The sequence below is a fragment of the Aspergillus oryzae genome, chromosome 4 (assembly GCF_000184455.2).
Source record: "Aspergillus oryzae RIB40 DNA, chromosome 4".
Classification (NCBI taxonomy): Eukaryota; Fungi; Ascomycota; class Eurotiomycetes; order Eurotiales; family Aspergillaceae; genus Aspergillus; species Aspergillus oryzae.
Window position 1 is genome coordinate 1,942,466 of NC_036438.1, and position 17,966 is coordinate 1,960,431.

General features: G+C 47.2%; 3 protein-coding genes across 3 annotated transcripts; 2 read left to right on the forward strand and 1 right to left on the reverse strand.

Annotated features, from left to right (window-relative positions):
* Positions 1–716: 716 nt before the first annotated feature.
* AO090012000764 (glutamate--cysteine ligase) lies at positions 717–4,805 on the forward strand (the record flags this gene model as incomplete). Its single annotated transcript, XM_023236619.1, has 7 exons — positions 717–768; positions 2,533–2,597; positions 2,662–2,727; positions 2,789–2,931; positions 2,988–3,113; positions 3,165–3,750; positions 3,801–4,805. 7 exons carry the CDS (start codon positions 717–719, stop codon positions 4,803–4,805), a joined length of 2,043 nt encoding a protein of 680 aa, XP_023091528.1.
* A 94-nt stretch (positions 4,806–4,899) lies between these two features.
* On the reverse strand, positions 4,900–5,601 carry AO090012000765 (uncharacterized protein; the record flags this gene model as incomplete). The annotated part of the gene is made up of 2 exons (XM_023236620.1): positions 4,900–4,912; positions 5,081–5,601. 2 exons carry the CDS (start codon positions 5,599–5,601, stop codon positions 4,900–4,902), a joined length of 534 nt encoding a protein of 177 aa, XP_023091529.1.
* A 1,399-nt stretch (positions 5,602–7,000) lies between these two features.
* Positions 7,001–8,859, forward strand: AO090012000766 (uncharacterized protein; the record flags this gene model as incomplete). The annotated part of the gene is made up of 4 exons (XM_023236621.1): positions 7,001–7,267; positions 7,334–7,520; positions 7,568–8,188; positions 8,303–8,859. 4 exons carry the CDS (start codon positions 7,001–7,003, stop codon positions 8,857–8,859), a joined length of 1,632 nt encoding a protein of 543 aa, XP_023091530.1.
* Positions 8,860–17,966: the final 9,107 nt, after the last annotated feature.

A 17,966-nucleotide genomic window follows, 5' to 3' on the forward strand; every position in this document is an offset into this window, starting at 1 on the left:
ACGTTCGAGTATACGTGTTCGCGCTGGCTTGTCAAATCCAGCTACTTTGAGAATATGTGTTGCATTGATCCAATCATCACCCCGTCTTCGCATAACGCTCTCGCCATCGAGTTTGAACTCGTAGACTGGAACCTGCTCAGAAATATTAGACACACCATCTAAGCGGTCAAGGGTTCCAAAGTGAATTGACGTAAAGAGTGAAGGCATAGGAAAAAGGGGAAACTCACGCTGCTATACGTAGCAGAGTAAATTTTTGAAAAATCCACCCCCGCCATGATGTATGTCTCCGAAAGCCCGACTTGATCTAGGTGATTCCCGGACAATTGAAGGAAGATGCGACGCGGTCACTTTTCACAGGGAATTCAATAATCCGAATTCACCTTCTCTTGGGCGTAAAGTTTAATTCACAAGGCTTTAATGCGCGGCATCACATATAGCATATATTGAAGTTACAAAGATACCGTATCAGCCACTGGTGGCTCGTCCTAGGCACAGTAACATCCCAAAAACGCGATGGATTGCTCAACAAGACGCGCTCCGGTCGGCAGAACCGCGTAAAGTGGAATTGCGTCCACTATTCCCATTGCGGTATAAAGTACACGTGATATCACCTGACCATATCCGGAAGGAACAGCACTTCGGGATAGCTGCAAACCTCGCTGCTCCGTCGCCTATCTTTAGAAGGACCCCATTCTACGCCGCTTTCTCATACCAAAATGACCGTTGCCGAGTCGGTTAAGAGTGCCGTTGGACTGGCGGATACTCCCGGTACGTTTTCAATGCCATTGGCTCCCGCGCTCAAGAGCAAGATCAATATCATGTTATTATTGACTGAGCCGAGTATTGATGTTTCATTTTAGCCACCCGCCAGGAGATGTCCGATGCTCGTCTGCCTATTCAGTACCGCGACTCTTGTGGCCACCTTCTCATCCCATTGAACCGATGCCGGCAGCAGGAGTACTACCTTCCTTGGAAGTGCGAGGTATGTCATTGTATTCCTTCTCCGCATAACGCTCTTGCGTATATATCCATGATTTAATATTTGAAGAATATAACTAATATCCAATTTCTACTCCAGGATGAGAGACACAGCTACGAGAAGTGCCAATATGAAGAATTTAAGAAGCGCGTTGCCAAGATGGACGAGCTGCGAGCTGCTAAGAACGGTGCCCGGAGCAATTGATACCAAACACATCGGCTTATGCATTTGATATGGACGAAGCAGCAGGTTATGTACATAAAGTTCTGAGATTGATTGATCATGCACCGACTTTGGCGTTCGGATTGAGAATAAGCTTGCCGATACTATCCCTTTGTACCTCCGACTCAGAAGGCAAGCATGTTGCCTGTAATTCATGAAATGGTCATCTCTCGGTGTGATGCGGACCCGGTGCTTCCATCCCTCCGAACGATTTCTATGCATGAGATTGCTTAGGAATGCGCAAGCGAAATACTTGAATTCATCCGTGGTCCAGCCTTACACTATCTGGTGTCGTATTTGCCTATGTAGTAGTCACCGCTGGTTAAATCATTCGAGTCCTCATGGTTTACCAGGGTCGAAATATTTTCACGATCTTCAGCTACTAGCCGTAAATGGCAGTGGCATCTGAAGTACGAAGTATGAACAAGGGTAATTCAATAGAATGGTGATTTCAGTCAGGATAACCGTGTGACACTGATCTCCTTGATATATCGATATCCGGCACTTGTAGCTTACGGCATATGAAGTATAAGGCTACCAACCTATTATCAAGTACATTACTTAGACCTTGGTGATTTACGGATTGTGAGGTGGGTAACGACTTACCTCAACCATTAGTCAGCTGTGGGAGATGCTTTATAGTGTCAGTTGCCTTAAAAGTTTGTGAACATTGGTTGCCTTGCACTTGTATGTTTATAGATGTCACGAGTGATCTCAGTTCACTCCTCAGCGATGTGATCACATGACTACCAGTTGAGGAAACTGCTTAGAAATCATTGCATCGGTTTCTCGTGAATTCCGCAGCGTTAACGGCGTTATCAGCGATAATGGCACTCGATGCCCCGCTTAGAGACCAAAAGATGCCCCCCACTATTGGCAAAAGTTCATTGCTTTACCCAATCACCGATAACAATCGCCGTCTCCGAGACGCCGCCGGGAAAATCAGCATAAAAGCGACAATACCAATCCGACTATAACTTTCTTCCCTTTCCTTCCATCGTCTGTCTCTACAGTTTTTCATGCTGTGCGTATAGTACTCTGAGGTGTCAGTTTTACCTGGCATTGTATTATTTTATTCGGCCGGTTGCTTCCAGCGTGCGCACTCTGGCGCATCCTCTGCCGCCAAAACCTCCCCCTCATCCCCGCGGGGCTTGCAGATCGTGTGATTCGGAGTTTCGTCTTAATACGGAAGACTCTCTTATAATTCAATTCTGACACCGGTTCTTCGGAAGGGGCTGTGAAATCATGGGTTTGCTGTACGTCGCGACTCTTACGAGACATATTGTGCGGCCCACCTGGACCTAACGTCAAACGTCCCTCTAGAGCACTAGGAACCGCTCTCGATTGGCCCGAGGCGAAGAAGCGAGCGGATCAGGTGCGAAAATGGGGTATCGAGGTACGCATCTGCCTTATGTTTCTGCTATTTAGTGATCCATGAACGTTCACCTAACGCGCACCAGCAATTGCTCGCCAATTGGCGCCGAGCGAAAGGGAAAGAGCGCGACGCTCTTCTTTGGGGTGATGAGGTAAGATTCCTATGTCGACATGACCACAAAGCTCACAACTGACTAATCCACTCATACTCAGGTCGAGTACCTTGTCGTTGCCGTTGATGACGAGGCGAAAAAGGCCCGGTTATCTCTCGCTCAGGCCGAGATTCTCAAGTCCCTGGCTGAGGATGAAGCCAACTGGAAGTCTGGAGGGTCAAACAGTATACAGAACAAGGAGCAGTAAGGCAAACTGGTTTGCGATATCAATTCGAGGGAATATTTCTGATGACGCCTAGTGATGGAGAGGATCCACCCCATTTTCATCCGGAATTTGGTCGCTTCATGCTGGAGGCTACTCCGGGGCGGCCATGGGGGATTGGTTTCAAGGATCTATTGAAGGTTGAGTCAAACATGAAATGGAGGTAGGTTTTTTCGTCCAAAAATCACTGTCTGAGCCTAACCTGGTCCCTTAGGCGGGAGGTTGCCAAGTCTCACATGGCATCAAATGAATACCCTATTACTCTTACCACATTCCCCCGCTTGGGCACGAAAGACGACTACATTCAACCATACTATCCCCCATCTGGAGCTGCACTCCGATCTCAGTTTGTTCCTGACGAGATCGCGAATCCCCATATCAGGTTTCCAACGCTGGCTGGTAATATAAGATCGAGACGGGGCCGAAAGGTCGAGCTGAATGTGCCGGTCTTCAAAGACACAAACACCCCCGAACCTTTCAATGACCCAACGGTGAACTATGACCTCCACAACTGGCCTGAAGATGATGATGTCAGAAATGGAGCGGCTAAGGAAGGGCATGTCTATATGGACGCCATGGCATTTGGCATGGGCAGTTGTTGCCTTCAGATCACCTTTCAGGCAAAGAATATGACGGAGGGGAGAAAGCTATACGACCAATTGAGTCCTCTGGGACCCATTCTTCTTGCACTCACGGCTGCAACCCCCATATATAAGGGCTTCCTTGTCGACACTGATGTTCGGTGGAACCAGATCGGTAACGCTGTAGATGACCGGACACGTGAGGAACTTGGTGAAGCTGTGAGTTGTCCCTCTGTCGATGGCCGGTCCAGAGCTAACGTGCCAAATAGCCCTTGAAGAACGATCGGTGGAGAATTCCCAAGTCTAGATACGCCTCAAACTCGACTTATCTTTCCCAGGATCCTAGGCTGCGGAAGGAGTACTTGGATCCTGATCTGATCGTGGATGAAGAGATCAAGAAGCGCCTGATTGATGGTGGTATGGATGAACTTTTGGCCACACATTTCGCGCATCTCTTCATACGCGACCCACTGGTCATCTTCTCGGAAGACCTGGAAGAGCTGGACCTAAACAAGGCAGACCACTTCGAGAACCTGCAATCGACTAATTGGCAACACATGCGCTTCAAGCCACCCCCGCCGGAAAAAGACGACATTGGCTGGCGAGTCGAGTTCCGCTCGATGGAAATTCAAATGACCGATTTCGAAAATGCAGCATTTAGCATATTTATCGTGCTTGTCACCCGCGCGATTCTCAGTTTTGACTTGAACTTCTATATCCCTATCCAACGCACGACCGAAAATATGGAAACGGCCCATGCGCGAAATGCAGTCTTGGACCGAAAGTTCTACTTCCGCAAGGATCCATTCTCTCCTCGTGCACGTAGACCGCACCCGCAGTCTTCTACTAATGGTGAAGTGTCGTCTGCCACATCATCCGCCGTTAATACACCACCCCCGTCGCCTCCACTTAAACCAGTAGAGTCGGAATATGAGCTCATGACTATCTCAGATATCATCAACGGTTCTGCTGACGGATCGTTCCCCGGATTGATCCCGCTTGTCGAATCATACTTGAACAGTGTCAATGTGGACGTTGAAACGCGCTGCTTCCTGGCAACCTACCTCGACCTCATTTGGAAACGGGCAAACGGAACCCTCTGGACTGGGGCGCGGTGGATCCGTGAATATGTTGCTTCGCATCCTGCATATAAGCATGATAGTGTCGTCTCCGAAGAAATATGCTACGATCTTGTGAAGGCAGTTGAGGAGATGTCTGTAAAAGAAGGAAAGCACGGGAGTGTTGGATGGGAGCTTCTTAGAGGCAAGAAGTAAGACGGCGAAAAGTTCGGCTCTATATAGACATGGTATTTTAGTTCGGGTAGTAGATAGGATTGTTTCTCTGATATCCTTCATCATGGCTAAGAGTTCAATTTTGTTTACTGTGTCCACGTTGCATCTAGCCCTGTTATTATCAATTCATCTTGCTTTCCACAACCCTTATCCGAGGCTCCAATGCATAACCACGGGCAGGACAGGATAACAAGTGTATTGCTTATAGCAACGAATTCTTTTCCTCCTCAGTTGGCCATCGACATGAATCAGCTAACCCAGTCACTTTCCATTCTCCGTTGAGTTTATGAAGCACGAAAAGTTCGACACCCACATGGTTCACAACGCCATTGATCTTCGATCTGAACGGCGCCCACACTGCAGCCATATTACCCAATTCGTATACCTTCACCTCAGGATCCCAGATCCGCTCGTCGATTTCATCCTGCACGTTTGCAATCTGCTCCACAAAGACGCCAATCGTACAGAAACGGGGTACCATAGGCGGCGGTGGCCAAAGTGACATTCCTCCTGCTCGGATGCAGTACTTCTCGAAGTCGGCCGACGACTTCGCATTTAATGCCGCAAGGAAGCCGTGTATGACAGTGATGATGGCTTCTTCCTCAGGTGATGGTGGTGAACATATTGGCGTCATGGGGAGAGGCTCAGGTGATAATATTGTCCACCACACTCTGCAGATACGGCTAAACAACGGATATATGACGCGAGGGTAGATACACGAGAATCGTATCCCCCTGCTGTCTCTGTTCTTGAGGCTTTGAAAAGTCGACAATCTCATAGTAGATCTGTGATTTTCAGGGTAATGGCGTTGAGCTGCTTCGACTAGATGTGTGTCGCTTGACGACCGCGATCTGCAGGCGGTGCGATGAAAGGAGTTCAGATCACTGAAGACTTTTATACTGTGCTAAAAAGCATGGGGCAGTGGAGAACAACACCTTACTCCACCCTTATGTGAAATCAGGTTTTCAAGCAAACAATTAAGTCAGATCGTCCAGGTGTGCTACAACGCTAAGATTAGTACGACTCTTCTTCACCGGGGCAGCTCTCACAGCCGATGCATGTCGGGGCTACATGAGGTTCCCGTGTTGATCCAAGGAGGCTAGCTAGCCGGTTGTGCCACACGCATGCCCAGAAAATGAGGATCTATAGTAGAAGCCGAACATGATGCTCTATGAAACCTCTGCTTTTGAACCCTTTGTAGAATGGGCGGCTCCTGCTATTGAATCTTGTACGACAAAGCAATTCTGGTCAGGGGTTCTCCATGTGACGGACTATTTAACAAATGTCATTTTGTCTCGGGTGTAGAAACATGGCCAGATAGTTCATATCTTGCCCATTATAGGATACGAACTGTCTCAGTACGGCATATCAATAAGTGTTCTGGAATATGCTGCCTCAGGAAAGCCATCAAGATTATGTGCTAACCCTAAGGAGGTGCCCTCCACGTGCAGGGAACTTCTACTTACAATCCAATCAACTTCGTTCAGTTCCCCACATACAACTTACAACCGGCCATCTTCTTCGCAGGTGACAGCATACCCAAGCGAATCCACTATGGGCTATGATAATATTCTCCGGTTCAATCTTCCAAGTAAGTGATGGAAGATCGGAACCCCACATAGTCAAGCACGCAATTAATCAAGTCGGCTATCTTACAGGAAGCAAAAGAAAGACGGACAATTAGCCCCCTAGCCCTTCAAGTCACATCCAACAAGAAGAGATCTTTGGAATCGCCGGCAAATCTTCGGGACATTCATCAATCAAACTTCAACCGCGTCCACTATGAACAATCCCACCCCGGAAGCCCCACGAGTCATACCTCCACAACCAACTCGGGGGCCGACAATCTTCTCTATAAGGGGAAACTCTCTTTAGCCGGTTGGCCATTCATTGAATGTCAAACTTCACCCCCGCAATTCCATGACCCCGATTACTCCGGATCCCACTGCGTCACAAACTCCACCCCCACAATATGCCATTGTATGATGAATTCGGGCCCCGACTCTATTATCCTTGTTGCTCAAGTCCCGACTTAAGTCCCGAGAGCATAGGGAAAGTTCCATATGGGGCTATGTACCCCGCAACTGATGGCATTTCACATAAAGAGGGCAGGGTGGGTGTTGCAGGATGCGGGAGTTGGTACAGTCGTGTAGGTTCTTTTTCAAAGGGCACGCAAGATGCTCACGACAATTATCTGTCTCTCTGCGCTGTGGGTAGCTGGTAATGCTGCTCCAAGCAGTATACCAGGCCCAACAGCCCAAGTCCGCAATGGGACATATGTCGGGGTAAAGAACGACCACTACCAGCAGGACTTTTTCCTGGGTATGCCATATGCGCAGCAGCCGATCGGTGACCTACGGTTCACGGTACCCCAATCATTGAATGAAAGCTGGGATGGAGTGCACGATGCGAAAGAGTACTCTAACATCTGTGTGGGATATGGTGTAAGTGATGATTTGACTCGATATGTCTGCTTCCGACCTCATGATTGGCAAGCTAACTAGGAATAGACGGATTCAATCTGGTATCCGATGTCCGAAGCTTGTCTTACCTTGAACGTGGTCCGAGGTTCATCCGCGAGTGAGGGCTCCAATCTCCCCGTGGGTGTTTGGATCCACGGTGGTGGATTCTATATGGGCTCAGGGTCAGATGAGCGGTATAACATGTCTGCTATTGTAGCAAACTCGTATAGGATCGGTGAGTTGTTTTCCGCTGAGTCGTCGAGGAGATACTGAACCATGCAGGCAAACCGTTCATTGCCGTGACCTTGAACTATCGCCTCTCCGCGTGGGGCTTCTTGAGCTCCAGTGAGGTCGCCAGTAGCGGAAACACCAACCTCGGTCTCCGGGACCAGAGACTGGCGTTACAGTGGATCAAAGAGAATATCCAGGCCTTCGGTGGCGATCCAGAGAAGGTCACAATCTGGGGAGAGTCCGCCGGGGGAATGTCCGTTGGCACTCATCTTATCGCATACGGTGGTAGAGATGACGGTCTCTTCCGCGGAGCGATTATGGAATCTGGCGGATCCATAACAGCCAGTCCAATGAATGACACCGGCTACCAGGCGATGTACGATGAAGTGGTGGCGAAAGTTGGTTGCTCTAATGCCGCCAATACGCTGCAATGTCTGCGCGAGGTTCCATTCGAGGAATTGAATACCGTTTTCAACGGCACTGACGGCAATCCAGCGTACTCCTTCTCTCCCATTGCTGACCAGGATCTCGTGAGGGGCCGGGGAAGCGTCCAGCTGGACCAACATGAATTCGTCAAAGTGCCCATCCTCGCAGGCACCAATACAGACGAAGGAGCTAGTTTCGGTCCCACAGGGATCAATACCACGGAGCAGTTCTACGCATACCTCACCGGTTAGTATTATGAATTACATCTCCTCTCCCTTTCCCTCGGTCACATGTGTATGTACTAAACAATGTTCACACCACCAGACGGATCATCTGGCTTCAAACTCCCGTCATCTACAGCAAATGAGATCCTCGATCTCTACCCGGACGACCCATCACAGGGAATCCCGGCGTTCCTTGGCGACCAGCGAGTACCCTCAGAGGGCTACCAGTGGCGCCGCACATCGGCCTACGCAGGGGACTACTCGATGCACGCGAACCGACGACGACAATGCGAAGCCTGGACAGAGACCTCAACCCCGGCTTACTGTTACCGATTCAATATGCGAGGGGCGGACGTTCCGTATCTGTCTGGCGCTGCACACTTTGAGGAAGTCGCTTTTGTGTTCAACAACATTGAGGGGCTTGGGTATCACTACGGGAAGCCGTTCGCAGGGATGCCAGAGTCGTACAGCCAGCTGAGCACGCTGATGGCAAGTATGTGGGCATCGTTTATCCACGACTTGGATCCAAATTCGGGCATCAAGGATGGGGAGGTTCGCTGGCAGGCGTATGGGGCGGACCAGCCGGTCGATCTGGTGTTCGATGCGAATGTCACGAGCTATATGGAGCCGGACACGTGGCGGAAGGAGGGGATCGATTATATCAACTCGATGGCAGAGACATATTGGCGGTAGTATAGCTGAATAGGTAGTCCTGACTTGTTAACTACCAGATCGCACACTGCCCAATCCAAGTGAACATGAAGTCATGACGAGATCTCTAAGTTCCCAGAACAACTCGCCAAATCGGGTAAGGCTAGTCCTCCTAACAGCCACAAACACAATCAGAACTAAACCCCCTACAAACATAACCTTCTTCATGAAATTTCCAGAAATAACCAAGGCAACAAGACTAAAACCAACTCTAAAAATACGAATAAAATTACATTAGTTTATAGCAAAGCAAACTACTTAATCTCCAAGAAAAGACGAAGAAGAAAAAAAGAACCCTAAAAAGAACCAAGCCAAATACCGAACCGCACAATTCCCGAACGCACCCTCCAAAAATAGCACACTTTAAATTAAGCAATTTAAACCAAGTGCGCGTGATTATAAATGCTTACAAGCACACAGCAAGGCAGGCCAACAACCCCATACGGACTACGGGATAACGGACCACCCCCCATTCCTGTCAAAGTACTTCTCCAAAGCCCCAGTCCCCTAATTCAATAGTCTGCAACGCTCAAGTGGGCGACTGGAGTCGCCTGTCATGGCATGTCCCGAGGGCCAGTTGGAGAGCAGGTAATTAGGCAGAATTTCCTCGGTAGCGAATTGGACCTGTGATTGGGGATTGCGGCAGGATCTTCAGTCTACTTCTCTACAGTATTAGGGAGGGGATGAAGAAAATCAAGGAAAGAGAAAACAAACGTGTGTAATTTTACCTGAAATTTTGCATAAAAAGTAAGCCACCAAATGTATTACAGAGTAGACACAATACAAGCCACGCGTAGCTTCAGACCCAAACCCCCGGTATTCCCATGCAGAAGCTGAAGAAGAAACCCCATTATCCAAGAACAACCCCCTCAACCATGGTACGAGCCACAGATAAAGCCTTTCTAGAACGTCACAAAACCCTTTCTCGGAAATGACAAGCGAGTGATCCAATGTCTTGATTTCCTTGGTTAAAGCAACGAAATTAGCCGGGTTGACATTCAGTAAATCAGAATGCAGTGGCGGTGCACATCTGTGGTTAGTTTGATTATCTGCTGTCGATCGGTGATTGCAGATTGTGCTTATGTGGGCAATCAATTGGCTATCGGGGACCTCGTGAGGGGGCTTTATTCTCCTGCTTCTTTCTGTCTAGTTCCCCTTTTCTTTTTCTTTTTTTTTTTATTATTACTTTTTTTTTTTTTTTTTTCATTTGTGTCTTGGAGACCATTTTCTTGATTCGATGACAATAGGATTGTTGGGTGCGGATCGTCTATTGTTTCTGGTTCACACGTGTCGTGGGGTTTGGGGATTGCGCATTCTAGAATGTCAGGGTTCCATGGGTCAGGGTTGTGTATTGGGTTTCTTGTATTTATGTTTCTCCTTTTTACCCGGTACTCTCTTTATATGTCTATTGATACGTTTGTTACGTGTAAGTGTGCTTTTGCAGTTTGAAATGGGGTAGATAGTTTACACTTATGTCTGGCTTGAGGTTTCTGGTTGTTTGCCTTATGATTCAGGCAATGTAACCCTATATTCGAGACCTTACTCGATATGAAGGGAACTCGGGAATATTGAGCATAAAAGAAAAGTTCATGATTGAATGAATAGCCTGAAAAGGAGGAGAAAAGTATACAACAGTAAAGGGAATCAATATGCCCGGTCATTCTATCAACCGAGGCATATTCAATGCAGCAGAACAATTCCCTGCAACTACTACATACTCCGTCCATAGATATGCCTTCAAGACCTATATCAACAATCACCAAACAGAGTAGATTATTCCACAGATAAAACCATATTCCAAAGAGACATTGCATTCAGCAAAGCCTCAACCAACCATACACCCTCCTACCCCGCGTACAAATATATATACACCCCTTCTATGCAAACCAACACCCAAAAACCTGAAATGAAGAATAACTTAATCAACCAAAACTCAAACACAATCACAAATACAACCTGCACCACACCAAATCCAGCCCCCCAACCCAGCCCCTCACCCGAAATTTTTCTCCATCGGGCAAGCTGCAGCTGCAGAATTCCCACCCGGGCGATGCAATCCAGACCAATCGGCCACGGACAACACGGGGAGGAGATTAAACCGACTAATAGTCAGTCAAGAGATCTGTGTCAGCAGTCGCCCAAGAATCTGGGAAAGTCCCCTGCATAGTCACTGCATGAGCTTTGTGCTTATTGCAGCTGGACTATAGTACTGGGAGGTGTGGTTATAGTTATGGGTGTTATAGGTGTGCAATGTGGTTTACGGCGATAACTCGGGGATTCGATAGAATAGATTAATATGTATTTGTAGGGTTTGTTTGGATTGGATTGTGGATTGTACTTGTTTGTGTATGTATCTATTTACATTCACTATGTATGTACATAGTATGGTTCTGGTACATGTATGTGTAGGTGTACGCACATAGTCATACAATAAACAACCTCAGCTAATACCTACGTATATCCCATATCAATCAAACAATAAACCGACACATTCCCCGAGATATACGAGGCCCCCCGTAACCAGAAACAATAGAACCAAACCCCATATAAGAATAGAACAAAACCGAAAAATCAATAGACAATCACGGGTGAGGCAAAAAGAGTGGACCATGAAAATCAACCCCAACAACTAAGACACTTCCAGTTATCATCTCCGGAGCCTTCTATGGTTTTTGTCTCCGACTGGACATTCTACCGCAGTTGTGGCTATACTCCGGAGAACAGGCAATATAATTTGGGGGGACGGCACGAGTCATGGGTAGTAATCAGGGTTAATTTATTCCGCACTCCTTCTAGAAACCGAATCGGGGGCGGGCTGGCTATCCACTTTGTTTTGTACCCACTTACGGCATGGGCATTCGGGCCCGTATCCGAGGCTGTTGGGTGGTTCACTGGGAAATTTATTAATATATTAATATATTAATTAGGCGGAAGCGAAAAGATACGTAGGTGGAATGAAGTATTGTTGGAATGAAATACCATGGAGAGTGTAGAGGGAGGTTGTAGCGCTGTCTATCTCTCCTAAAAGTAAGTTTGATATTAGTAGAGGCAGATAAACTTCGGGTGACAGGTTCCCCCTACATTAGTAGGCAGGGACTACTGTAGATACTAGATACATACTTTCTATCTAATCTACCATTGACCTGCCCAAATAGGCACAACGGACAACACCGCCACTTCGTCAACAATAATCGAGAAAGGAAAGGGTACCTACCGACAGTGGATCAACAATAACTTAAGCAGCTCAACCGAGTCGGTCTGTATGCAGCCGACATGATCCCTTAGTCGAGTCCACTCGAGTTAAGGTAGGCAGTTAACCAGATAGACAGACAGATGGCCAGTGGAGATCCCAATATCCGCATTTTCAACGGTCCTCGGACCTCAGTAGGGACTCGGGAAAAAAAAAAAAAATCAAATATATTAATAAAGAAGACTAAACTATCTCGTGCTAAAAACCGGATGAGAAACAGTAGACTGAGCGACTAAGCCAGACTAAGCCCCATCGCGGACGTTGGACGGTTCCCAAAACGGCAGTTTTTAATTTAAACCTGGGATCAATTTAATCAATCGATGTTTCTATCGTTAGATGGCACTAAGTACCATCTGTAGTTCTTGTACACCGCGATCTCATGAGATCATTCCATTTGAGTCCGGATTTACCCCTGCCGTCTCCGAGGAGGAGTTATTCGGATCAACACCTTGATTCTTTCTCCCTGGATAAATTACTTTCTTCTTCGTCGACGAGCTAGAAACGGGTGGTGTGTGGGCCTCCCCCGTAGTAGCAAGTCGGCTAGCTGGTTGTCGTTTTTTCCCAGCCCACCGTTGAGGTCGAGTCAGTTTAGCCGATTAGTGATATTGGCTAGTGGATAGATTTACACCGACTTAAAGGAGATCTGTCGATTACGCGGGATCCGGATGTTGTAATTCATGACTGTATCCATCCATCCAACCCCCCGGAGATAGCCAGCTCCGGGAGCTTGACAAAATCCGTGTAAAAGAAAGTCGTACTGTATGATATGCTACGCTACAGCAGTGGTGGTGGGATACTTGGCAAGGCACGGTGTCACTGTCTTCAACTGTAAATTAAATTATCTCATTTGCTAAAACTTCCCCTCCTATAAAAGCTTATATTATCATTCTTATACGGGAGATCAGAGCTCAATACGGTATGTACATTTAAACTCTCAAGATAAGAAAGAGTACTACGTAACCACCCCTGCCCGGCCATACTTAAGAGACTCCGTTAAGTTCCTGTAAGTATCCAGCGACTCGGTAGATTCGGAAATATAAGACGCCATGACTCGACTTGAGAGTTATTCTCCGAGGCTAAGTTGGAATCTTGGTACGCCAAAAGCGGGAAGGATGGGAACTGAAAGGGGTGGCGGAAGTAATTTCGAATCAAATGTCAGGAAACAAAGAATGAAAGGAGGTTAAGGGACAAAGGGAGGTTGGATTGGACAATTTACTTCACGTGTTTTTATTAGTTTATTAGTTTATTTAGGTTTTGTTCTTTTTCCTTTTCCTATTTTCTTACAAACTCCCAGGGGGGTGGAAACTGGGAAAGAGCAAAGGAAAAGAAAGAAAGAAAAAAAAAAAAGAAAAAGAAAAAGAAAAAGAAAAGGCGGGAGGTGGGCCGCTAGTCTCCTTTTCGGGAGGGCACATCCCTGCTAGTATCCCGTCATGATACCCGTACGGAGGACGGTGGGATTCCCTACTATCTGGCAACGGTAGGGAACTATGATCCATCCGGCCGAAAGGATATCTGGGAGTTCACTAAAGAAACAGCAAATCATTTGGAACATGTGATTGGGAAGGTACGTAAAAGATATATCAAAATGATCAATTTTGCAACAGGAAGGGACTGTGTACTTTAGCTGGATTTGTGGCTGAGGGACCGGTCGATATGGCTTGCACACTTCCAGTGCGGCGTATTTCGCTGGTACAAGTATGTCAATCGTGGATATTACCATATAGTACTCCGTAACGTCCAATAGGTACTTCTCCTGTACGTAAAAACAGAGGGGAAACAACAAAAAAAAGCAGGACGTTACTGGATTATTTCGACTAATGCTTAACCTAGTTGATATTTTATCCAGTCATCAAAGCGTTTTGATTAGCTAACCGAAGTCAATTCCCAATCGGTCGGGCTGCAGCACGCGAGAGGTTAGTGCCGCCAGACTAAACTGTTTTCTGACAAAACCCCAGCTGTCAACATCTTTTTCAGGTCAAGACATCGGAGAGTTTATCGGGATAAGGTTCCACCGATCCTGTGCTTCTTCTGATGATGCTGCTTCATTCTGTTCCCCGTTGGTGGGTTTCCCTCCCTCTACCTGCACAGCGTCCATTCGTTCCCAGATTGGGCTTGGTATTGGTCATGGCTGGTGATAAGTTTCCTGCAGGATGCCCGATTTTGTTCCCGTTAACTAACCAACTACCACCGTACTAAACCCCTTCGACAACAAGGTAGTATCTATTGCGGACCCAAATCCTTGCCGTCCAATAGTTCCCAACTGCCATGTGTCAGTCTGTCATATAGATCGTTCTACACGGTACGTTTCCCTGCAGAGACGCGCCCCTGGGAAGAGAACGCGTGCGGGTGGATAGGATCACACCCCCTTCGGATCGCAATCTAAATTTTGAGGCCGATCAGTTGGCGTCAGCCAGAACTACGGAATCTAGCCCACCCTGGCCAGTCTCAATGGGGAAAAATTGTGGACTATCCGTGATAATAGTTCAACTCGCTGGATGTTGAGTGACTTGTTGGAAAATTGCGATCGCGTTTTGCGCCCTTCCCATCTTAGTCGACTCGCCGTCGCTCCTTTCTCTGATTGGTCTTGGTACCTCGCTGATCGTCATGGGGCGATTAGAGGAAAATTGAGAAAAAGTGGCAGTCCCACAACGTGTCTGGGTAAAAAACGGCACCTGTCCGATCGTCTGCTAGAACTACTAGTAAGGAATCATAATAATAAAAAAAAAAGGAGGGGTGTAGATTTTTCTTAGGGCGATTTTAGCGAGAGCGCTCTCAACGGTTTTTGGCCCATCAGTCTATCCAGTCTGGCGCTGTCGATCTCATCCGCCCGGTCCACTGCCTGTCAGCTCCATGATCTATCGCTTGTTGTCCACCTGTCGCTTGCAAGGTCGATGGAAAAGCTTTCGAGGGGACTTTCCTGGGGAATGTACATACGATTGGTGGGTAAAAACCTAGTCTGATGCCCCCAATCTTGGACTGGATATGATCTGCCATCCTAGTGATTTAGTCCGTCATGTCGGCAGTTGGAAATTAGGCTCCCATCAACATTTTGTTTTGTTGCGTGGTTAAAGGATCAACAAGGAGTAAGAGGGACATCTCCATTTCCTCGTAAAGATCCGTAAGATCGGATAGGTGGCTGGAGGTGTTGTTCCGCCACATGCCGTACACACTACTCCTCTCCGTGCAAGTCAGTGACGTGTGGTGAACGGCTGGAGTTGTCTATCCAGAGTAGATCCATCTCAACGGCCGGCGCAAATACTCCACCCTTAGAGGCAGCGTCGTAGCACAAACTGTAATGATGCATCCTGCTATGGATCTCCCCCAATTCGTGACGGTTGTGGTCCGCTGAGTAGCTAGTATCGTGTTAGAGAGGAACTAGAAGAGATTATGTCGGTGTACTCCGTATGCGATGGGAGATGTGTCTCCACGTCGTAACGGGCCTTGACTCGTCCTGGTGGTTTGATTTATGCTTATGAGCAGGTTTTCTTGACTAACAACCAAGGGCGAGGCCAATCCACTATGAATGGCGTCCAGAAACATTGTCTAATGGTATTAGAGAGGGCTGTGTCAGGGATACATAGCAATTGTTGGTAGAGTGTTATATCCTGTTCAAGTTTGTTTATATGGTATGGTGCTCAGAGTCTTCCTTTTTGAAAGATACTGATGATCTTCAGAGAGTGGAGCATCGTCGAGGAGCAGCTGACACGGAGTCCTCTGGTGGAATTTTGACCTGTTCGCGAACGAGACCACTTGTATTGTATACCAATCGGTGATCCAAGCGAGAGGAAGTACCATTCTATAAGCTGTACGTACTCGGTACGTACATACGTTCCGACGTGCCGTTCCCATAGTAGTCGACGATTTAGCGTCCATGGCTGGAGACAACGATGTCGGTTGGAACCGGCGTGCAGTAAGTTTCCCATCCTGGATAAGCTGCTATCTGGTCAATGCGCGGCGCGGTTCGTTGTCGACCATCGGGAACTCGACTCTCCAACGCGACGTCTCGGGATTTGCTTTCCTTAGTTCGATCCAACAATATTTGCACTAGTCAGCAGGGATTTTAAGCGGAACCCACTATCCTGTCCCACACCACAAAACCTAAGATTGGACCAGGATTCCTACGCTCTCAGAAAGGAAAAAGAGGGGGGGAAGAAAGAAAGAAAGAAAACAAAAAGTCTAGGAGAAATGAAACAAGGGAAACTGTGTCCGAGCAATTTAGTTGATATCTCCTGGATGACGTGAAGATTCATTGCTCGTAGAGGCAGGTATAAGTGAAAATAAAGTAATGAACAAACGGTCGCAAGAACGAGGGAAAGTGACTTTCGAGTAATTATGGGCGTTATCCGTCAGCATTAGGACAGGCAACGTTCCCCAACTTGTTACGGGTCTAATTGGATGAGTCGAGTTTCGCGCGACCGTTAGATCCATCACCGGATGCCTCCTGTAGTCTGTGCATCCATCTGCAAGAGTAAGATCAAAGCTGATGCAGAGAGTCCTGTCTCCTTGGAAACGAAAGACTCCTTCGCCATGGTAGAACGTACAATGGAAGGACAGGAAAAGGAACAATGTAGGGAAAAAGGACAAAAAACAAAAAACAAAAAATAAAAAGTTCTCCAGCTGTAAAAGGCAAGTCACGGTACCTACATTCCACCATCGTCACATGTTCGCAATCATTTCGATCTCCTCGTGTAACGTTCAATCTCCAACCGATCAAATAGAGAGGTATATTATTCTTCATTGGGGAGAAAAAGAAAAAAGATAGTAGAAGATCGGATCGGGGATCGCGGCGTCATCTGCAGCATGGAAGGCTGAACTCCAGTAAATCAAGTCCACTTGGGAACCGAGGAAGAGAAACGCTTCGACCGGAATCTAGGATGCTGCAGTCCGTAGTGTAAGATCTTGCAGCTCCAACGGGCGTGATGTGACACCTCTCTCCGCATGGATACCGTACGTATGCACCTAGCTACTGGGTACTTTGAATGTATGTAAATGTAAGGTGTATGTATGATTGTATGTGGCTGGGAGCGGAGTACATACATACCCAACAAGCCACAAGATGTAGTATCATTACGGTGGTATTTCAGGAAGCCTGCAGATTGAGTTAAATCTCGGTGGGTGGGCGTGTTCGGCGCATGAGCCCCTGCCGACGCCTCACAGGGTCAAAGTCCTCACCTCGGATGATTGTGATCCCACGATTTGTCTTATATTAAGAATTATTTGTCTGGTATTTCCTACTGTACTGCGTACAATAGAGTATATTATTCCAATCCATGCAGTGACAAAAAGGCATCAGACTACCCTTCCAACGGAGGATAGGTATATTATACGTATATAAAATATGCCTGATACCTGGCGCATCCAATCCCGGACTAACACAGTACAGGATATGAGTTCATCGCCGATAATGATGATCGGCGCGTATGTCAGCTATGAGGTCATTGCTTCCTCTGCCACATTCAACTCAGCCGTAAAAGAAGAAAATGGAAAAATTTACTTCATGATCTACTCGGGATTCCACGATCAATGTATGCCCGTGCTACCTTACGTACGAGTCGTAGTACAGGTGGATGCGGACTTGCCGGTCGGAAGCTGCGCATGCAGCCAGAAGAGGCAACGGTCAAATGTCGGTTGGTATAATGGAACAAACACACACTGACCGATGTGGAATGCCACTAATCAGTTTCAGTATTAGTCAAGGCCGTCTGCATTGAAGGGATCACGCTGAAAAACAAGGAACTGAAGTTGCGGTTCTCGGGGAATAGACCCCAAAAAAAGCATGCCGCCGACGGGAATACAAAAATAAGAAAAATAAAAATCTAAGAAACGAGAAGGAATCCAG